Below are 23,226 nucleotides of genomic sequence, written 5' to 3' on the forward strand. Positions count from 1 at the left end.
TAAGTAAGAAAAAGTATAACAAAATAAACAATAAATTCTGGGCTAATTACACTCTATTTCCTTTTTTAAAATTAAAAAGAATTAGGGTAGAATAGGAGAAGATGAATGTGAAAATTATAGCTGAAATAGTTGAGAATGACAACCATTCAATAGGTAGCTTATTTAGAAGGAACTCTTTGTCATTGCCATGAAGGGCTCACTGAAGACTCCTGCCCAGAACAAGTTACCATTCAGCTGGAAACTTAGGAAAAACTTATTTCCTTTTATTTTTTTCAGTTTAGTAAGTGTGTGTGTACCTTGTGCTCGTTAAGTTCTTTGCTAAACACTGGAGAGACAACTGTGACTAAGAAATACTTCCTTCTCTTAAAAAGTTTAAAGAGTGTAAAAGGGATGAATTGTTTTTACATGTTACTTTCTGCTTTCTTCTCTGAGACTCTGAAATTTTTTGAGACTGGATGGTCTGGCAGGGACAAGTCAGACTTTAAAACAATATTCCAATCTTAGAGTTAAATAGAGATCCTTTCACAGGATCTTGATTTACAGGATTAACTTTATAAATATAAATCACATATATATAAGCACATATGTAAAAGTAATTGTAAATATATATTATACTATTTGTCTCTGAGAATCTATTATGGTCTTGCTTCCACTCTTAAACCTTATAGTTGAAAGTACCGAAGTTGGGAAGAGCTGGTAGCATGGTGAGGAGGAATAGACCACTAGCCTGGTAACTCAGAATCGGTTAGAGACTAGCTGAGATGTCAGACAATGAAGTATTTCCCCCAAAGAGAGAAATGGAACCTGGAAGAACACGTCTGTTAATGTTCAAACCCTTTGTCTGGAATATTTTTCAGGAATATCCTTGGATTCTGAGTGCCTCAGATGATCAGACCATCCGAGTGTGGAATTGGCAGTCCAGAACCTGTGTCTGGTAAAGCAGGAGACAGAGAGCTCAAAAAAACCTTCATTTCTAGTTTTCTCATAATCAGCTTCTCTTTAGAACAATCATCTCCTGTCCCTAATGGGCTATGTCTGCTGATTAATCACTGATTGTAAGACACTCTTGTATATAAAAAGATAAATACAGAAGCAGTGTCATTAGTAATATGTGAACCTGGATTTTCTGATCATTTCTTTCCAGGGGAAAGAAGTCATATAGCTAGGCTTTTGGGACAAAATTTTTAGCTGGTTTTCAGTTGTTTCCGAGAAACTTGAGTCAGGGTCTAGACCTCTGTCCTGCCTCGTGTTTGGTTATAGAGCTTTTTATAAGTATGTAAGGACCATTTAGTGACGTCCTTTAAAAGGGATACCCCCTTAAAAGCTAACAGATAGTTTTAGTATGAATAAGATTTCATTTATTTTGATAGTTTAATGCATCTTTAATGAGAGGAATGCTGTGCAGTCTCAGTTCTTTTGAAACTAGTAATAAACACTGAAACATTACAAGCGAGAAGAGAGCCAAGCTTGAAACAGCCGACTCTGCTTATTATTGTTAATTCAGAATTGTTAGGATGACTTGCCTTGGCCTCCAAAAGAGTGTATTTGGACGTGCACCTGTTCAGTGTGGAATATGGCGTTTGACATGTGGGAGCCTGTTGGTTCCTGCCTCTGATTTGGTATTGTCTTTCTTTCCCTCTTGCAGTGTGTTAACAGGGCACAATCATTACGTCATGTGCGCTCAGTTCCACCCTTCAGAAGACCTGGTCGTGTCAGCCAGCCTGGACCAGACTGTGCGCGTTTGGGATATTTCTGGTGAGCTGCCCAAGTTCAGGGGACAGCCTAGTTGTGTCTGGCGCAAAACTGCAATTGCTTAAAATAGTGAGGGTAGTTGAGTTGGAACAGAAAAATTTAGAGTATTCTGTTTTCATGTAATAGTGTCTTTGTTTCTGAGGATATTAAATGTGCTTTCATGGTTCACGTTAGAAGTATTCTAAGGAAAGTGGTTGCTCTAGAGAATTTAATTTTAAGAAAATTCCACTTTTTAGTTAGATCAGTCTTTGTACTGTTGGGAGTATTTAAGAATCAAGCTTTCCACTAAAATAAGAAAAATCTTTGACAGAAATGAAGTTGGGGAATAGATTAGTACAGGGAAACAGGGCTTTTAGATCCTGTGGCTTCATTTAGAAATAGGAAAATCCTTCTATTATATACCATCTACTGTAAAGAGAATGAGGGTTGGAGGAAGGATTTTCATGTCCAGAAAACCTTTTAACAGGCAGACTTCTAGGATGAAAAATTAAATAACTTGTAGATTTTGAGTAGTTGGGATAATTCCTCCTTTCATAGTTTATATACAGTATCTTAATTTGGGGATAAGAATTTAAATTTTTAGGACTGTATAGAGGAGAATTGAGAATTTAAATGCAGAGAAAGGGTTGTACCTATGAGATTGACATACTGGAAAAATGGAAGTGCTTTGTTGAGAAATGCAGTAGGGAAATGAAACTAAATGCTATAGTTCTCTGCCCAGTTAGATTTATTTAGCAGTTGCTAAATTGTTTCTACTTGTTTGTTGCCTTAAAAACTCTTAGAGATTGGACTCTGAAAAGTCCATGGCTAGTCCACAGAGCACTGTTTCCATTTTGTGAAAAGGACTCCTCGTAGGTCTTTACCTGGTTCTTTGTGGTAACAAAGAAAGTTGATAACTTTTCCCAGCTCCTTGTGTCGTGGTGGGCTGGAGCAGTATGATATTAATACTTGCTGTTCTAACCATTAATAAACAGCAAGTTGAAAATTTGGATTCCTGGGCGCAACATTTGGAATGTTGTAATAGCAGTTAAGATTCATGTAGTATGGAAACAAGCCAAGGGGAAGATGAGGACAGTTGGAAAGTAAAAGCTGTGCATCATGCTCTGCAGTTTTCAAAGGTTCAGAATCAAGAAAGAAGTGGTAGAAACAAGATTGTATTGGAGATAGGGCAGTCCTACTCTGTTCTCCTAAGGGCTTCTGCCATTGCAGTTTTTCGTCAGACTAGCTAGGTTTTTTGAAGTACACCCAGATGTGACCAGCCATGCCAGCAGGAAGAGGTAGGCACAGGCACTGTGGATCCTGTGCCCTCTCCTCACTGCTAGTACCAGGGAGCTTGTTATTCACTCCTCCAGTAACCAAGCTTTGACTTTTAATAGTTTTTAACTGTGCACACTTTCAAAGCCCTCTCTGTCTCAGCATTTAGGAGCCAAATGGGGCTGGATCCCAGTTTATGCTGTTTCAGCTGACCAGGAGCAGTTACTTAGAATAGCCTTTCTCAGCTGGGGATCTGTGAGAGAGTTACCTGCTACTAAGACACTTTTTAGTGACTGTTTTCTCAGAGAAAGTTCTAAGAATGGTGTACAAGTACTGCCATTCTAGATCACAGAGAAGTGAATTTGTTATATGAATAAACTGATCCTTAGACCACTGGAGCTTAAATCTTTCCTAGAGCATGGGGATGAGGAGGGCCTTATACTGCTCCACTCTTTAAGAGTAGTGTTTATGCCACCTGAAGCTGGCAGGGCAGTTTCCTTGTGACCTAGCTAAAGCAATTTGGGGTCCTTAGGTAAATGGATTCTCTTTGGTCATCATGAAATGCCCAGGGTAAGAAATCATTTTCTTCACTTTCGTAGGAAAACATTTGCATCAGAATCAAACGCCCTAAATCAGAGAAGAGAGGGAGAAATTTTGACCCCAGTTGGGGTTTATGCTTGCTCTTGAATGTGTAAAGTGCATGGATTACTGTATAATAACATTATAATTGCTATACTTAGTATGTGTGGTACTGAAAATTTTGTACTAATGTTACTAATGTTAATGCTCTCTTCACCATTTCTAAGTGTTTTTCTGTACTCATAACTCTCTTGATTTCCAGTAACCCCTTAACCAGAGTGGAAGGAGATGCTTTGGTATTTAACCAAGTGGAAGGAGCCTTTGGGATAGACTTACACATTCTTCCTCCTCTAGAAGTCAGCATACTCTTTTTAGCAGGGTTCTTTTGCCTTGGTTCAAATAAATCTGAACACAGGAAGAGAAATTAGCAGTCAGCTTCGTTAGGAACTAGAGCTAATATTGACAGTATTTCCAAGAGGAAAAATTTAGTTCTGAGTCAGAAGACAAAAACCCTCAAATCTAGAGGACTGGTTAAAATTCTAATCTTTCTGAGTACCTCTCTTTGAAGAGGGATACTCTCTGCACTAAGTAAATAATAAGAAAACAGAGATCTTTAAGGAAAACCTGTGTTCTAGATACCTCTCCCATGAGGATTAAGCCAGGGGGTTTAGCGTAACCTGATCTTTTGTATTAGCCTGGCAAAAAATATTTGTTTAAAAGGGGATATATTTACAACCTAGATTTTAAAAATGTTATTTTTTTAGCTTGAGCTTCCAAGTAAACTGACAGTGAAATTATTTTAATGTGCTTATACTTTTGCATGTCAAGCCAGGCTTAATCTTTGAAATGACTACTAAAAAAGTATTAATTTGCTGCCAAATCCTGTGCTTATGCCTCTCTTTTTACTACTTCCCCTGGTTCCCATTGGGAAGTGTGCATCAAACTGGTCCATTCTGAGAGTGTCCTCCCTTCCCTCTGGATTTGAGTAGCTGCTGTAGAAATTTTCCATCTGTCGTTCAGTCCTAGTGAGTAGCTTGTTGAAGGCTCAAATATTTCTTCTCAAAGTATCTTTTCACTGCCTGTCACTATTCATCTGTCTGTTTTTGCTCTTCCCCTTTTCCTGGATCGTTACAAGCAATCACAACAAAGGCTTCCATTCTGTCATACAGCTTTCCTTTTAATGTGTTTGTTGAAGCTTATTGGAGGTGAAGTTCCTCACAGCTGTCTTTGTATCTTCCTTTGAATCTGTTTCATGCATCAGACTCATTAGAAAAAGTTGACAGATCCCATTAAAGGGATAAAGTGAAATAAGTGAAAGGAGGCATCCCTGTGATAATGTATTTATGAAGCCTTGGAAGAATGCTTATTTTATTTTTTTAAGCATTGGCCTTATTTCTGTCTATCAGTTGGCTAAATGCTTATCATGGACAGGGTGCAAGATAAGTAAAACTGTTGTGCCCTTTTAAGCACTTGCTTCTCTAATGCTGATGTTTATATGCCATTATAATAGAAAAGTTATTTTGTAATTTTAAAACAGTGAAGATAAATACAGTCATTGAACTTAAATTTTTTGTACTTTCTTACAGGTGCCAACATTTAGACTTAAAACTACTTTAGGTTTTGTTTCCAATGATAGCTTTTTCCCCCTTCTATTACAGATATTTGGCTTTTTAATTTTGTAAATGCCAAGTAGTTTCATTTTCTTCTCCCCACCTTCCAAATACTCCAGAAGATAGGATTTTAGTCCCAATTGCATTTTCTCATCTATAAACTGGTATTATTATACCTGCTTGCCTACCTCAGAGGGTTGTTAATCAGATCAACTTTGAAAACTGCAAGGTGCTTTTCACCTGTAAGGTAGTAGTGTTGTAATTTGGGTTCTGACTATAGCACAGATAATTCAAATTTTAAAGACAGATTGTTGTTGAGCCATAGGTGTTGGTCCTATACACATAAGACTGACCTTATCCTGGTGTCTTTTTTCTGTTGTTTTCGAATTACAGGCTGATTTCTCCCTGTAGCCTCTGAAAATTTTAATGACAAAATACATATATTCAGATCTATAACCAGTCTCTTGAGCAAGTGTTTAAAGGAATAATGAGAGTTTTAATCATTTTGTCCACTGACCAAGAGTCAAGAAGGAAATGAGAGTACACTTTTTGCAGTTTATAGTTTTACAATATCATCCACCAAATAAACTGTTTTATATTTGAGATACATAAGAGCTCTTGCATCTTTCTTCAGTCTCCTTAAATTTCTTTTTCCCTTCTTTTTCCTTAATTTTGGTGTATCACTGTACCTTTGGGTGCTTCGATTACTGTGCTCTTTTTGGTAACATTATGTTTACATCTTTCATCCCACTCCTCACCCCTTCAAAGGTCTAAGGAAAAAAAACCTGTCCCCTGGTGCAGTGGAGTCGGATGTGAGAGGAATAACGGGGGTTGATCTCTTTGGAACTACGGATGCAGTGGTGAAGCATGTACTAGAGGTACTTATCTCTCTAGCCAGTGGCTGGATATGGGCTTTTCTCCAGGGAAGCAGTGACAGTATGCTGTTCATGTGTTCATTCCTTCAACAAAGCTTATGCAGGGCTTATTGAGTGCCAGGTGCCATTTGAGGCACTGAAAATAGAATGGTAGGTGAGCCAGTAGACAATTGAAGTTTAAGTGCTACCTGAGCAAGAATCATGTTACCTTTTAAACCCACTGGGTAGAGAGGGAGAAAGTTGGCATAGGCTCCATCACCATCCCAAAGCAGAGTCCATTGCCAAGCCTCTTGGGAAAGGGGAGGATAGTTAATCAAAGTTATTGAGAACCAGTCATGTGTAAGTAACTTGTTTGCATGGTGGGAAAATAGAAAGGCATAAGGGAAAGAAACTAGATTTTTTAAAGTATCTAATCTTTACAGCTGTCTGCAGGTAGAGATACTATTAACTTCCTTTTGCAGATGAAAAATTTGAGGTTTAGAGAAAGTAAGTTATTTACCAAAATCTACATGTGTCTTGAAGAAGGAAATGGCAACCCATTCAAGTATTCTTGCCTGGAGAATTTCATGGACAGAGGAACCTGGCAGGCTACAGTCCATGGGGTTGCAAAGAGTTGGACACAACTGAGTGACTAACACACACACACACACGTGTCTAGTAAATTGAAGAACTGAATTTTGAATTTGTGTCTGACTCCAAAACCCAGGTGTTTTTCACCACAGTATGGTACCTTAAAAATACTGCTAATTTGACACTACTTTATCTGTGATTCCGATACAGAGTATAAACTTATAAATAGGTTTATAAGATATCTTATAAAAGATATCTTAAAATCAGCAGTTCTTAAACTTTTTGGTCTGAGAACCTTTTTATACTCTTAAAACTTATTGAGGACCCCAGAGAGTTTTTATGTGCATTATATCTGTCAGTTTTTACCATATTTGAAATTGAAACCAAGAACTTTAAAAAATGTGAGATATATAAGGATATAGGCTATTAGCCATCAAAGCAATGACATCATCACATGTCATGTAACCTCTGTAAAACTTTATACTCATGGGAGAATAAGAGTGAAAAGGGTAAATAGCATTTTAGTATTATTATGAAAGTAATTTTTAACATTGCTGGGGTTTCCTAAAAAGTTCTTGGGGATAGAGTTTCTTGACCGCACTTTGGGAATTTCTTCATTAAGTTATTAAATTGGTCTTTATTTTTGAGATTCTAATAGCTGGTTGGAGAAATACAATATAATTGGCCAGAAACAAAGCAAGACAGTATATCCCAAATGCAAATGAAGCTGAATTTAGAGGAGAAAGGATTTGGGAATTCCCATGAGAGTTTGGGAATAGTATTGGATAGACTGATGTAGTTAGTCACTCTCATGGTCAAATCTTACAGCAGCAGTCCCTTGAGTCTTTTTCACATGGAGTGAAAATCAGAGACATCTTTTATGACCATGAGCATGGTCCACTGGTCCATTGCTTTGAGTAACGGATATGAAGAATCACTTTTTTTGGTTTTGCAAACCACTTTTTTTTGGTACAGGGTCATGATCGTGGAGTTAACTGGGCTGCATTTCACCCTACTATGCCACTCATTGTATCTGGGGCAGATGACCGTCAAGTGAAGATCTGGCGTATGAATGGTGAGTGAAGTAACAGTGTTATCATACCTAAAATATTGGCTGCTGACCAGCAAGCTGAAAAAGTCAAGTGTTCTGGATTTAGTGACGCATTTTTCTACCTTAGGTTTTACGCTTATCCTGGGAACATGACAGTTGCTCTATTCCCTCTTTTTCATTTGATGGTATCCTGATTTGGAGGGGTATGAATGTAATTTTAAATAAGAATTCCATTTATTCAACAGCTACTTATTGAGTACCTACTTTGTACTAACCATTGTTCAAGGCTCTGAAGATACAATATGACTAAACCAGATAACATTCCTGCCGCATGAAGCTTTTATAATGGAAGCTGGTGACAAGGCAGGGTAAGGAGATGAAGAATGACAGAGAAGAGGTGCTATAGTTGATAGGCCAGTCAGAATGAAATAAAGAAATACTTAGATTCAGAGTCATAAATGAAGGAAATTGACCTATTAGAAAGAAGTGGGATACTACTTAAGATTTTGTAGTATCTAGCATTTGGTTGGCACCCCACTCCAGTACTCTTGCCTGGAAAATGCCACGGATGGAGGAGCCTGGTAGGCTGCAGTCCGTGGGGTCGCTAAGAGTCGGACACGACTGAGCGACTTCACTTTCACTTTTCACTTTCATGCCTTGGAGAAGGAAATGGCAACCCACTCCAGTGTTCTTTCCTGGAGAATCCCAGGGACGGGGGACTCTGGTGGGCTGCCGTCTATGGGGTCTCACAGAGTCGGACATGACTAAAGCGACTTAGCAGCAGCAGCAGCAGCATTTGATTAAAGGATGTCATAATTCAAAATCCCAAACTTATAGTAGTAGGGAATTGTGGTGACCTAATTCTTTTTTGTCTTTCAGAATCAAAGGCATGGGAAGTTGATACCTGCCGAGGCCATTACAACAATGTATCTTGTGCTGTCTTCCACCCTCGTCAAGAGTTGATCCTCAGCAATTCTGAGGACAAGAGTATCCGAGTCTGGGACATGTCTAAGCGGTAAGGGGGTTACAGTGGTGTGTGACCAAACCCAGGAGAAAGCCCCTTTCTCTCTTTTATTCTGTTTTTTAAAAAATCAGATTAATAATTTGTGTTTCTTATCATCCTCTGCATATAGAAAAATCAAATTATATTTTATGAAAACTTGAAGGTGAGAGGGTAACAGGCAGGAAGGCCAGGGGTCTCCAAACAGAGGAAATAGCCTGCAAGTGTCAGACATTTTTATCTCTCTTAAGCTGCAGGAGGAAACAAACTAGCGATATTTTTTTCCTTCTCTATACAAATTTAAAAGGAGGTTTCTCTTAAAATACTGTGTTGCCATAATGACACCTGATTTCACCTGAAGTTAACTATTCCCAAACCTTGAGATAACCAATGCATTTTTAATGGAAATGTTTATCTTAAGCTATGCTAATATACTATACATTTACCCCAAACTGTCTTCAAGTTGGTCCTGCCTAATAGCTCAGAACCTACTTGACAAACCAGTATGTTATACTCAGATATTGTTGCCCTAATCTATGTAAATGAAACTATTTGTATGGTAACCTGTCCTTCTGCAAGATTCAAGTTAATCATTTTATGGCCCAGGATGAACCATTTGGTGCCAAGATTATCCCAAAGTGCATCTTATGGGTGAGGGGCCTGGTGCCATTCTGAGTTTTAAGACATTCCTTTCTTTTATTAACAGACTGCTAGTGTTATAACATCCAGCTGAAGACTAACAGGGGGGTACTCTTTCTGCCCCCTTCTGATGCCTATGTCAAAAGCTTTCTCTATCTCCTTTATACTTTAATAAAACTTCATTACTCAAAAGCTCTGAGCAATCAAGCCTCGTTTCTCGCCCCAGCTTGATTTCTTCTCCTCCGGGGGCCAAAAATCCTGGTGTCTGTGTGTGATTCAACAACAGCCTGTCAAAGGGACCCAGAGATTAGCAAGCATCATTTACAAATTTTCCATCAAATAGAAATTCCTGCTTGTGTTCTTTTTCTGCTTTATATTTAAGCAGTTTCTTCTGTAGCTACAGAAATAAGGAATATTAAATGAAAACAGTATGGTAGAAAATTATGATGAGTGGGGAAGTCTTAATACCAAAGCCATAGAGTCGGTTTAAAGTCCTCTTTCTGTTCTTTGGTAGAATTTGTCCTGTCTTTATTTAAAATGTGCCCCTTCACTATACTTGGTTTACTTTTTATCAGTGTGTTGGCCTCCCACTCAATAGTCTTGTATGTGATAGACTGAAGTTTTCTTGGAAATTAATATTTTTCTTTGTATACCTTTTGCTTTCCTAGCACTGGAGTTCAGACATTCCGCAGGGACCATGATCGTTTCTGGGTCTTAGCTGCCCACCCTAACCTTAACCTCTTTGCAGCAGGTAAGGGCCATTTCTTCTCTTTTTCCCTTTGGTTCAGTTTTTAAGACTTGAGAGTGATTCTCCATTAACTTTGTCTCCAGTAAGTATATAGTAGGATGACACGGAAAAGTAAAAGTCTAAGAGCCATGTAGTTGAAGCTTTTCTCCTTTTCCCCCCTATATCTTCTTGGCACAGTGTTCTTTTTCCTCCAAAATTCATTTAATAATGAAGCTCATTCTCTCTCTCTTTTTTTTTGTGGGGAGTGTGGGGCGGGGGGGTCATACCATGTGGCTTGTGGGATCTTAGTTTCCTGACCAGGGACTGAACCTGGGCCCTTGGCAGTAAAAGCACTGGGTCCTAACTACTGGACTGCCAGGGAATTCTACAGCCCATTCTCCTTGATTAGTTCCTTAGTTCCTTTTTAATTAGGAGACTTAGAGACTAATACCGGACACTTGAGGTTCTCAGACTGAGGAGCTAGAAGCTGAGTGTTACTCATCAATTTAGCAGATGCATACTGAGTATCAGCCCTAGTCTGGGTGCTGATATTCTAGCAGTGTATAAAACAATGTCCCTTACTTTATGGAACTTTTTGAGTTATAATAATTTAATATATTGTATTTGGTTTGTTAATATTTTGTTAAGGACTTTTGCGTCTATGCTCATCAAGGATATTGGCCTGTTTTTGGCTTCTTATGGTCTTTGTCAATTTTTTAGTATCAAAGCAATGTTTTCCTCATTAAATGAGTTAGGAAGTGTTCTTTCCACTTCAGTCTTTGGAATAATTTGAGAAGGATAGGTATTAACTCTCAATGTTGGTAGAATTTACCAGTGAAATCATCTGGACCTGGACTTTTGTTTTTGGGGAGTTTGTGGATTACTGATTCAATTTTGTTAGTAGTATTTGGTCTATTCAGGTTTTCTGTTTCTACATGACTCGGGCTTGGAAAATTGTATGTTTCAAGGAATTTATCCTTTTTTTTCCCTAGGTTGTCTAATTTGTTGGCATATCATTGTCGTATTCTCTTATAATCCTTTGTATTTCTGTGGTATAAGTTGTAATTTTTCCTCTTTCATTTCTAATTTTATTTGGGCTTTCTTTTTTTGTGATGAGTCTGGCTAAGAGTTTGTAGATTTTATCTTTCAGAGAGCCAATTCTTAATTTTTTTCCTTCCTTTTTTTTGGTTTCTATTTATTTCTGTTCTAATCTTTATCGTTTCTTCTTCATACTCACTGACCTTTGCTCATTCTTCATTTTCTGGGTTTTTTAATACATTTAGATTGCTTGAGATTTTTCTTGTTTCTTGGGAATAGACCTGTTTCACTGTGAACTTCCTCTTAGAGCTGCTTTTGCTGTGTCCTATAGATTTTGTTTCCATTTTCATCTTTTTCCAGGTATTTATTTCTTCTTTGTTATTTTTGTTGACCTACCTGTTGTTTGTAGCTTATAGTTTAGTCTCTATGTGTTTGTGTTTTATATAGATTTCTTCTTGTAGTTGATTTCTAGATTCATACTTTTGTGGTTGAATAAGTCAACCACAAAAGTTGAAATTATTTCAGTCTTAAATGTATTGAGCCTTGTTTTGTGGCCTAGCTTGTGATCTGTCCTGGAGAATGTTCAGTGTGCACTTGAAAAAAATGTTCAGTTCAGTTCAGTCGCTCAGTCGTGTCCTACTCTTTGCAACCCCATGGACTGCAGCATGCCAGGCTTCCCTGTCCATCACCAACTCCCGGATGGAAAAGAATGTATTCTGTTGCTTTTGGATGGAATGTTCTCTATTAATTCTGTCTGGGAATGTGTCATTTAAGATCAGTGTTTCCCTATTGATTTTCTGTCTGTATGTGACCTGTTCATTGATGTTGGTGAATATAATGTCCTTTACTATTATTGTGTTGTCAGTTTCTCCCTTTATGTCAGTTTCTCCCTTTATTTCTATTAATGTTTGCTTTATATATTTAGGTTTTCCTGTGTTGTGTGGTTAAATGTTTGCAAATATTATATCCTCTTGTTGGATTGACCCCTTTATCATTATGTAATGCCCTTTGTCTTTTGATATGATCTTTGTTTTGAAATCTATTTTGTCTAATATGAGAAATGTCCCAATTTTCTTTTCTTTTACATTTGCATGAAATATCTTTTTCCATTCCTTCACTTTCAGTCTGTGTGTCTTTAAATCTGAAGTGAGTCTCTTGTAGGCAGCATATAGATAGATCTCATTTTTTTTTTTAATCCATTCAGCCACCCTAAGTATTTTGGTTGACACATTTAGTCCATTTACATTTAAAATAATTATTGATAACTATTTGCTTATTGGAGGAGGGCATAGCAGTCCACTCCAGTTGCCTGGAGAATGTCATGGACAGAGGAGGAGACTGGAGAGCTATAGGCCATAGGATCGCAAAGAGTCAGACACGACTGAAGTGACCTAGCAGAGCACAGCATGGCATGTGCTTATTGACATTACGTTAATTTTTTTCTGGTTGTTTTTGTAGTTCTTCTCTGTTTCTGTCTTGTTCTCTTGGTTTCCTCCCTTGCAGTTTGATGGATTCCTTTAGTGTTAGTACGTGTGGATTTGTTTCTCTTTATTTTTTGTCTGTCCGTTGTTTGTTGTTACCATAAGGTTCATATATATTGAACTGTATATATATATGTCTATTTTAAGCTGATAGTCACTTAAGTTCAAAGAGATTCTAGAAGCGCTCCATTTTTAACACACACCTCATTTGTTTTTGATGTCATATTTTTATTTTGTGTATCCCTTAACTATTTTTTTTTTTTAATTTTTATTTATTTATTGCTGTGTTGGGACTTAGTTGCAGCACACAGGATCTTTCGTTGCAGTGTGCAGGCTTCTCTCTACTTGTGATATTCAGGTTCAGTAGTTGTGGCTTGGGGGCTTAGATCTCACACCCTGCATGTGGCATCTTAGCTCTCCGACCAGGGACTGAACCCACATCCCTTGCAGTGGAAGGCAGATTCTTAACCACTGGACCACAAAGAGAAGGCCCTCCCTTAACTATTTATTATAGTTGATTGTACTACACCTGACCATTGAACAGTGTGGAAATTGGGGGCACTGACTGTCTGTGCAATCTAAAACCTGTGTATAAGTTTAAAGTTGAATCTCTAGATGTGGGGTTCCATATTTGAAGATTCAACCAAGCATGGATTATGTAGTAGTATCATACATACTTAGTGAAAGAGAACTGCATGTAAGTGAGCCAGTGCAGTTAAAACCCATATTGTTTAAGGGTCAGCTGTTCTCCCTGTCTTTAACCTTCATATTAGCTTTTTAAGTGGTTGATCCACTGCTTTTACTATGTGTTTGATTTTACTAGTAAGATTTTTCCTTTCATGTATTTTCTTGTTTCTAGTTGTGGCCTTTTCTGCTTAAAGGACACCTTAACATTTCTTGTAAGGCTGCTTTAGTTGTGATGAATTCTGTTAAGGTTTCGCTCGTCTGAGAAACTCTCCAATTCTGAATGATAGTTTTGCTGGATAAGTAGTATGTCTTTTCCTTTCAGCACTTTACTCTTGCCATTTTAATTAAAATATGTCATGGTGATGATCTCTTTGGGTTCATCTTATTTGGGAATCTCTGCTTCCTGGCCCTTGATATCTGTTTCTGCAGGTTAGGGAAATTTTCAGTCATTATTATTCAAATAAAGTTTCTGTTCCTTTCTCTCCTTTGGGAATCCTATAATGCAAAAGTTAGTATGTTTGATATTGTCCCAGAAGTCCCTTAAGTCTCCTCACTTAAAAAAATTTTGCTATTCCGATTGATTTCCACACTTCTGTCTTACAGATCGCATATCTGTTCTTCTATTTCATCTAATTTGTTGATTCCCTCTAGCGTAATTTTTCAGTTATTGTATTCTTCACTTGTGATTGGTTTTCTTATATTTTCTAAGTCTTTGTCGAAGTTATCACTGAGTTCTTCCATTCTTCTCTCAAGTTTGGTGGGCATTATTATGATTGCTTCTTTGAACTCTTTATCAGGTGGATTACTTACCTCTTTCATTAGGGTTTTTTCTGGGGTTTGTTTTGTTTGGAACATCTTGTCTCTTCATTTTGAATGACTTTTGGTATTTGTTTCTATGGATTTAAGCAAAACAGCTACCTCTCCTGGTCTTCACAGAGTGGCCTTGTGTGAGAGCATCTCCTGTGTAGACCGCACCTGGCACTTCGGCAGGCTGGCTGGAGCTGGAGTGCACATGGGCAGGCATAGGCCCTGGGGAGTGTGGGCCGGTGGCGTCTTGGTGGGGTGGCTGGGGCTGGAAATGGGCCTGGGAAGTCCCTGGGGAGCACTGTGCCTGAGGCCCTGGAACTTCTGTTTGTAGTGAAGGGAAATAGACCCATAAAACAATGAATATGTGAAACATTGTATGGTGAAAACTGCTTTAAAGGAGAGTTAAGCAAAAGTAGGTAGGATAGAGAGGGAAGAGTGTGGGACTGCCGCTTTGGAAAAGTGAAGAGGAATGACATATGCATTGACAATAGGAACAGCAAATACAAAGACCATGATGTGAGAGATGTTTAACATGTTGAGGAACATCACAGTGGCCAATGATAGGTGAAGTAATAGAAGGTAAGACCAAAGCAGAATGGACTTTGCCTTGTAGGCCATTCGAATTTAAGATTTTATCCTGAATGAATGGAAAGCCATTGGAAGGTATTGGGTAGGGAAGTGACATGATCTGGTTTATGTGTGGAGTGCACACTTGGAGGACAAAGATTGAAAGTTTTTCTGAAGGATGGATAATGCTGGTAGAGAAAAGTGAAACATTTTTTAAAAACAGAATCAGGAAGTCTTTTTAAACTAATATTCATTTATTCAGCACATACCTTTTATGTTTATTATATGATAGTGACTGGGGAATGATGGAAATTATTGTAATTTATGCTTTCAGGGAGCTCAGTGTATAGTGGGGGTGATATACCTAAACAATTACAGTGCAAGATAAGTGCTATGATGGAGGTTTGTACGGGCTGTTAGAACACGAAGGAGGACTTGTCTAATGTGCCAGTATGATAGAGTGAGTATTGGGGAAGGATTTACAGGTGTTCACTTGAATAAAGATTCCAAGAATTGTGGGCATTCAGACAAATAAAGATTGCATTTAAATATCTTAACTTTGTTTGTAGCATACATACACAGTCATTATCTTCATGTATCTGCTGTTTCCAGTTTTCTTTCTTACCTGCAGCTAATTCTTCTTCCCTTTCCCTGTGGCCCAGGCCATGATGGTGGCATGATTGTATTTAAACTGGAACGAGAACGGCCAGCCTATGCTGTTCATGGCAATATGCTCCATTATGTCAAGGACCGATTCTTACGTCAGTTGGATTTCAACAGCTCCAAAGATGTAGCTGTGATGCAGTTGCGGAGGTAAAGTAGACTAATTTCTTCCCTCCAAATTGTCTCATCTGTTACCATGATACAGTACCTGCAAACTGGACTCTTGTTCTTTTAACAACATTTTGGATCTCATCTCCTGTCACAGATAGAATCCCCAGGAGCATGTTGGGCAAGGTCATGAGACGAATGGGAGCACCCCTGTTAAGAATGTTAGAGATCCTGAGGAAAGGAAATCATACAGCCAGTTTGGCAGGTGTCTTGAAAACTGGAGAAAGTTTCCTGGTTGAGAGTAGCCCAACTTGCTTTTATTTGGCATTTCTTTTCTATAACTCTTGCTTTGCTTTTCAGCAAAATGCACAGAACTCTAAACCAGAATATATGTCTCTGGAAACTCTTAACTCTGAAGATATGATAACCTCTGGGGTGCCTGGGAAAAGGAGCTATCCTCTTGGAAAGCCAGCTGTATTAGCATGCTGAAACATTCATGGTAGCAAGCTTTGGCATAAGGGGTTTGACAGTCACTCTCCAGCATTACTACAATAAAAAGATGGGTTTATGTTAATATTCCAAGGGCCAGGAGAAACTAGCCCGAAGCAAATCACATCATGTTACTCTGTGGTGTCCACTGCAATTATGTGTAGGAATTTGTACCCAGGAAGAACCAATCCCACTCACTACAGTGAGTGCTCACCATACCTTCTGTTGAATAAGTAGACTTGTACTAGGTGAGCTTTTTAAAAACACTTCACTCAAAGCTGAAATAGGGGAGTCCCTAAGTCTTAAAGGAAGGAAGAAATAGATGCATTATTCATTAATTTTTTATTCTTGATTATAAAAGTGATAAGTATATGTGTAAAGATTAGATAAGAAGGAAGTACAGGAGTAATTCCTTTTTTCCTGTTTTCATTATATCTCTTTCCTAAATTTCTCTTTTCTTGGTATACATATCTCTAGTGGTTCCAAGTTTCCAGTGTTCAGTATGTCGTACAATCCAGCAGAAAACGCAGTCCTACTGTGTACAGTAAGTAAACCTCCTGGCATTTCTTCATTTCCCATAGGTCTGTTTCTCATGCCCGTAGAGGATCTCTGATGGCTTCTTAGAAACTATTTAATGGTCATTTTGGGAGAGCTGAAATAGTAAACAAAGGCTCAAACCAGGTAGACTTCCGTTCTCATGTTCAGGGTTTGTGTACTTATATCTGTCATAAGGTTGACAACTTCTAAACTTAATGGAGCATCAAGTCAAATCACCCAAATCACTAAAAGTAATTTGAAAGTATGTTTGGGACTGTATCCTGTGCAAAGGAGATGCTTATCTTGATCTCTCTATTTGGGTGAAAATAGTAGAGCTGATTTTGAGAGGCATTCCTTTCGTTATTGTTAGCTTGGGGCCTCATTTCTTGCCATACAATTTTTTAAAAAAAGAAACAACATCCTAATTTTAGTGCCCTGGTTGCCAAATCAGAAGAATGAAAACTTATTTTTCCCAATAGGACTTCTAGTTTCTGATCCGAGTCCTTTTTCAATATCTAACTGTCCCATATTTTCCTCCTGGCAATTTTCTTTAATGTCTTTTTTTTTCCTTCAAACAGACTTTAAGCTGATGAGTTTACTCAGGGGGGCATTGGAATATTGGTTTCTTAATCTGTTAATTTGTGGAATAGAGAGCAGTCCTTGCTTTCATTCAGAAACCATGTCTTTGGAAGATAAAAGGAAAAGTTGCAAAGATTTGGACATGACTTAGCGACTCCAACAACAGCAACAAAACTTATGTGAATGCTGAGTTCTCTGGCAAAGAGCCCTATAAGTTTTAGCTGTAGAAGCGTCCAAATGTCCTCTGAGTAAAGGGTGTGAAGAGTATAGTTTCAGATTGCTATCTGTGTAATGATGCTGTTTTCTATGTCAGAATAAACTGGTATCTGGGGGACTCCTACTAACAATTTAATTTCTCCCATTCCTCTACAGAGAGCCAGCAATTTAGAAAATAGTACCTATGACTTGTATACCATCCCCAAGGATGCCGACTCCCAGAATCCCGATGGTAGGCATTCTCTTTGTGTACCCAGCTCTGCTCCTAGCTCTCCTCACCCGAATCATCTCTTCTCTTCAAGTTTTTCATTCCATCCCCAGGCCATGGCCACATCACTCATGTCGTTGGCAGGTGCTGCTGCCAATTGCATCAGAGGCGACCATGGTGTGAAATATTCATGTTCCTCCTCCATTTTATTACTCCAGCTAGATATATATATTTTATAATTTGGTTATTAGACACTCTCCATTTTCTCTTTCAGCACAGCATGTTATCCTAGTTTATTGTCAGCTGATATGACTTTCACCCTGGTAGTTTCATTTATTTAAAAATGTGGTTCCAATCTTGCAATGTCTCATCCTGGGACTAGGGATTTATGCTCTCCCATCCATATCCAGATCCGATTTGCTTCCTTTTGCATGTCAAAACGAGGAGGCTGTTAACAGCCCCACACCCCACCAGGGATCCCAGGATCCAGCTGAGACCCTGCCTACCTCTTCCATCACCACCATCCCTTGTTAATGTCCTTACCATTAGCACTTGCTGACAAAACATTCTCAGAATAGATTTGAGTCTCGTTTATGCTTCCTTTAGTGTACTTCCTCCAGCTGATTTGTAGGTCAGAGGCTTCCACCTCAGGTCCCTACTCTTAACAGCATACTTTCATGATATTTTAGACCCCATCAACAGAGTCTGACAGATATTTTGCTAGTTCTGCCCTATTGTGGGTGCTCCTGTGTCATTATTGCTGCTAATATGATCACTGTTCTGTAAGTGTGGTCATGGTGAGAAGAGAAAACCTATATGTCTTTGGTATCCATAAATGAAAAGTCTCCCTTATAAATTAATCAGTTGAGCCATTTCTGACCAATTTTTTTTATCTGGTCCCTGCTTATCCATCCCCTTGCTTCCTTTCCCCATCTGTTTACAGTTAATAGAGTCTAAAATATTTTTGCTTTCTCTTAAAACCACTTTTGTTTTCTCCTTTCCATTTTATGAGGGAGATGATAATTATTAAAGGAATAAAGATACAGTCCAATGATAGGGAACATAGAGGAAGAGAAAGAGCAAAAGCTGGAATAATGTGGTTCTCCAGCCCCTGGAAAATGGGACTGTTGGTTGTGATAATAATTAATTTTGTTAAAATTGCCTGAGACCTCTGGTTGTCAAGGGGTGGCCTGGCAAGGCTGGCCAGTGTGTATTGTCCAGTGTCCTGCTGATACTGATAGATAAGAGTATTTATTTAGTGCATCCTTCTGTGTATCCCCTTTGAAGTTTCCCAGAGGGTGGAGTGCCTATTTAGAATTCTAATTAGTCAGTGAAATACTTGGAAACTGAGAAGCATTTTGTAACTTTCTTCCTGGTATTAAGAATGATTGATTGACATTAATGGAGCAACAACTTGGTGCAAAATTCTGCCCAGCATAGAGCTGCCTGGATTTAGTTAGGAACTCTGTGCCCCACCCTGCTCTACTAGGAGGTCTGTATTTGCATGTTAAAAGCAGCAGAGCAGCTGGGTCCTGGAGAGAGAGCTGTGTCTCTCCTCTAGCTTGTTGAGACAGGAGGTCCAAGATACTCACAGGCTGCTTGCTTTGTGCCACAGCTTGGCCAGAGAGGCCCTGCTCGTTAACTTGATGGAGTGTGCTGTCTCCCAAGATGGGTGGTCCTTCTCTGCCAGTATATGGTGTTGGCTCAAATCACTTGGCCTAGAGAGAAGAAGCTTGGCAGGGGTAGAGGTTGGAGTTTGGAGGGGACTGGTGGGGAAAAGTCCCTGACAATAGCCTCAGGTTATGGCTGAATTAGTTAGGAAGCAGCTGAACTGGCAAAGTCAGCATGGCAGCCAGCAGGACTGGCAGCTTCATGGCACCTGACTGTGTCACCTGCCAGTAGCTTACCACATGCTCCTGCCCTTTGGTTTTGTTCTTCTTAGCTCCTGAAGGGAAACGATCCTCAGGCCTGACAGCTGTTTGGGTTGCTCGAAATCGGTTTGCTGTCCTAGATCGGATGCATTCGGTGAGTTAAGACTAAAAAGGGAAATTAATTTGGGGAGTGTGGTGGCAGTGACCTCTGTATTGCAAAATAAAGAGCGTGATTTTTCTCTTATTCTCCCTTGGGAAGCTGTTTTCCTTGTGTATTGGCTTCTTTCTCCTAAAAAAAGTGAAAGTGTTGGTCCCTTAGTTGTGTCCCCACGGACACAACAAAGTGTTAGTCCCCTTTGCGACCCCACGGACTGCAGCCTGCCAGGGATCTCTGTCCATGGGATTCTCCAAGCAAGAAGTAGGAGTAGGTAACCTTTCCCTTCTCCAGGGGGTCTTTCCGACCCAGGGATTGAACCCAGGTCTTCTGTACTGCAGGCAGATTCTTTACCATCTGAGCCACCAGGGAAACCCTCTTTCTCCTTAGTTCTACCCCATACCCCTTGGGGAAAAAAGGCCTTAAAATTGATTTGATTGGGTGGAGGATCACTGTGGCTCTGGGCTTAAGAACCAAGCTAAACTCACTCTTGATAACACAGGAGCCAAAGAAACATCAAATTTGAAATTGGTGAGCTGGGAAGTCCCTGGCGGTCCAGTGGTTAGGACTTAGTGCTTTTACTGCCGGGGCCAGAGTTCAGTCCCTGGTCAGAGAACTAAGATCCTGCAAGCCGTGCAGCTTGGACTTGTCCCCCTGCCCCGCCCCAAATAGGTGAGCTGGATAAGGAGTAGATCCTCTGCCTTATCCTACTACATCCATTGGTATTTAAAATATAATGGATTCTAAAAGAGTTAAGCAAAGCTCTCTCAAGAAAATATTTAACAAAAATTTAAGCCCCAGAAGTGCTCTGTTCTCTCTCTGGTTGATTAAGGAATTCAGATTTTAGTTAGACTTCTTAGGATATTTCAATTGAAGAAAAAAGAAGGGCTATTAAGACCCTATCAAGAGGATCTTAGCTAGAGTGGTCTACGTATAGTGGTGATTGACCTGGACAGCCAGAAAAAAAAAATGGTTTATCAAAGCTGAGGAATGATTGCTGAGGGACATTGTCACCTGTCGTCATCTAACATATATTCCTCTTAACCCCACCTTTTATACTCATTTCAGCTTCTGATCAAGAATCTAAAGAATGAGATCACCAAAAAGGTACAGGTGCCTAACTGCGATGAGATTTTTTATGCTGGCACAGGCAACCTCCTGCTTCGAGATGCAGAATCCATCACGCTCTTTGATGTACAGCAGAAGCGGTAACATGTCAGATATCCCTAAGCAGACAGGTTTATAGTGGGGGAGAGTGGAAATCTTTAGTGGGAGCTTTTTTCCCCAAGTGGGTTTGACTTGTGGCTTGGCCAATTTTTGTGCTATAATTCCAAGGCTCTTTCTCATCACTTTTTTCCCTCTGTGATCACCCTCCATCCTGTACACACACACACAAGCGTTACAAGGGGCTTGTTAATTTGTTTTCAGAGCATTTATCTAAACAAAGATTGCTCTTGGGACTTAGAATAATAGGATCACAGGAATGAATGGCATAGTTCCTGTACTTAACAGAGCTTATGGGGCAGTGGTGAAAATAGACATACACAAGTTCCTAATAACACATGGGAATGAGGGTCAGGGAGTTGAGGAAGGTGGAAGTGTACAGTGTGAGCCAAAATATTTGTCACCAAACTGTAATACAAAAATGCTTATTTGGTGTTAAGAAGTTAGGGGGAGAATGGATACATATGTATCTATGGCTGAGTCCCTTTGCTGTTCACTTGAAACTGCCACAGCATTGTCAATCAGGTATACCATAGTACAATATGTTTTTGGTGTTAAAAAAATTAATTAAATGCCAAAAAAAAAAAGAGAGAAATTAGGGTTTACATTAATTTGAAGATGAAGAGGAGGTAAGGCATAACCTGGAACAAGGGGATCAGACCCACTCATGTTTGCCCTTCTCTCTATCCCAGGACTCTGGCATCTGTGAAGATTTCCAAGGTGAAATATGTTATCTGGTCGGCAGACATGTCCCATGTAGCACTACTGGCCAAACATGGTAAGTCTTGATTATATCCACCCTGATTTGCGACCAGCCCCTCCCTCCCCGTCCCTGCCAGTCTACTTCACTCACCCTGTCCAGCAGAGCACTCATGTCCTATGCCTCTTACAGCCATTGTGATCTGTAACCGCAAACTGGAGGCTCTGTGTAACATTCATGAGAACATTCGTGTCAAGAGTGGGGCCTGGGATGAGAGTGGGGTATTTATCTATACCACAAGCAACCACATCAAATATGCTGTCACCACTGGGTAAGTTAATTATCTGAAATACAGAATGGGAGAAAGTGGCTTCTTAAAATCACTATCCTGTCTCAAGAGACATACTGAAGTCCTCTTTGAACTGTCTTTATGGAAAAGCATTGTTTGGCATATATGTGCTGGAGAGATCAGAACATTCTTTTTTCAGCCGTTTTAAAATTGTGTGAAATATGACACAAATATAGAAAATTATATAGGTTATAAATATATGAAATAGCAAACAGTTATATAATGAACATCTGTGTAACTGCCACCCGAGGTAAGAAATAGAACATTTCCCTTTGCCATGTGGTCCCTATTGATCACAACCCTCTCTCTTCACCACACAAAGAAAACGTTATTCTGACTTTTATGATAATTTCCTCCTTGCTTTTCTTTGCAATTTTACCACCATTATTTTATCAATAAAATAATGATTTAATTTTGCCTGCTTTTGAACTTCATATTAATTAAATCATGCTGAATATATTATTTCATATTTTGCTTGTTTTGCTCAATATATTGTTTGTAAGATTCATCCATGTTATAGCTCTAATTTATTTGTTTTCATTGTTGTATAATACTCTGTTATATGAATATAGCACAGTTTATCAGTTCTATGCTAGACCGATAGTTGGGCCATTTCTAGGTTTTGGCTATTAGGAACAATGTTCTTTTAAACATTCTTATATGTACTCTGGTTCATATGCACATACATTGCTCTAGGGCGTTTCCCGCGAGCAGAATTGCTGGGTCATAGAACATGCTTATCTTCACATTTGCTCACTAATGTGAAAGAGTGGTATTAGCAATTTGCATCCCCCCCCAGCATTGTATAAAAGTTTCCTTGCTTGTCACCCTGGCGGGCACTTGCCTTTGTCAGACTCATTTTTGACTGGCAGATATGTGATGTATTTTGTAATTTTACGTTGCTATTATCTGATTCCCAAGGAGATTGGACAACCTTTTTTATTTAGCCATCCATCAGTATTTCCTTTCTTACGAATTTTGTTCAAGGCTTTTATCTTTCGTTTAAATAAGTTATCCTTGTTCTTTTATTATAGGAGTTCTTTATTTATCTGAACATCAGTCCTTTGTGACGGCAGTGTATTGCAAGTACTAATATCACCTCCCATTCTGCTACATATTTTTTTATTCTTTTGAGATCCTTTAATGAACAGAAGTTCTTAATGTAGTTGAGTTTATGCATCTTATCATTTATGGATATCAAGTTTTGTGTCCTAGTTAAGAACTCTTTATTGACTCCAAGATCAAAAGAACATTCTTTTACCTTTCCTATGACAACTTTATAGTTTTGCCTTTTGCATCTAGGTCTATAATCTACCTGAAGTTGATTTTTGTATATGGTATAAGGTGTAGTGGGCTCAGCTTTACTTTTTCATAAGGACACTCAGGGAGAAGGCAATGGCACCCCACTCCAGTACTCTTGCCTGGAAAATCCCATGGATGGAGGAGCCTGGTAGGCTGCAGTCCATGGGGTCGCTAAGAGTCGGACATGAC

At 39.0% G+C, this 23,226-nt stretch overlaps 1 protein-coding gene across 2 annotated transcripts in view; it reads left to right on the plus strand.

Annotated features, from left to right (window-relative positions):
• The window catches only part of COPA (COPI coat complex subunit alpha), a 43,925-nt gene that overhangs the window by 9,623 nt on the left and 11,076 nt on the right, over positions 1-23,226 (plus strand). Inside the window, exons 5-17 of one of the 2 annotated variants that reach the window (XM_044944134.2) lie at positions 858-934; positions 1,646-1,755; positions 5,964-6,073; positions 7,616-7,715; positions 8,571-8,706; positions 9,999-10,081; positions 15,300-15,450; positions 16,375-16,441; positions 17,386-17,461; positions 19,380-19,462; positions 20,531-20,670; positions 21,379-21,464; positions 21,552-21,717. In XM_044944134.2, the coding sequence (XP_044800069.1) occupies positions 858-934; positions 1,646-1,755; positions 5,964-6,073; positions 7,616-7,715; positions 8,571-8,706; positions 9,999-10,081; positions 15,300-15,450; positions 16,375-16,441; positions 17,386-17,461; positions 19,380-19,462; positions 20,531-20,670; positions 21,379-21,464; positions 21,552-21,717 (1,385 nt within the window). The remainder of the gene's footprint in view (positions 1-857; positions 935-1,645; positions 1,756-5,963; positions 6,074-7,615; positions 7,716-8,570; positions 8,707-9,998; positions 10,082-15,299; positions 15,451-16,374; positions 16,442-17,385; positions 17,462-19,379; positions 19,463-20,530; positions 20,671-21,378; positions 21,465-21,551; positions 21,718-23,226) is intronic. The other variant, XM_006060493.4, reaches the window with a different exon arrangement.

The sequence above is a fragment of the Bubalus bubalis genome, chromosome 6 (assembly GCF_019923935.1).
Source record: "Bubalus bubalis isolate 160015118507 breed Murrah chromosome 6, NDDB_SH_1, whole genome shotgun sequence".
NCBI classification, from domain to species: Eukaryota; Metazoa; Chordata; class Mammalia; order Artiodactyla; family Bovidae; genus Bubalus; species Bubalus bubalis.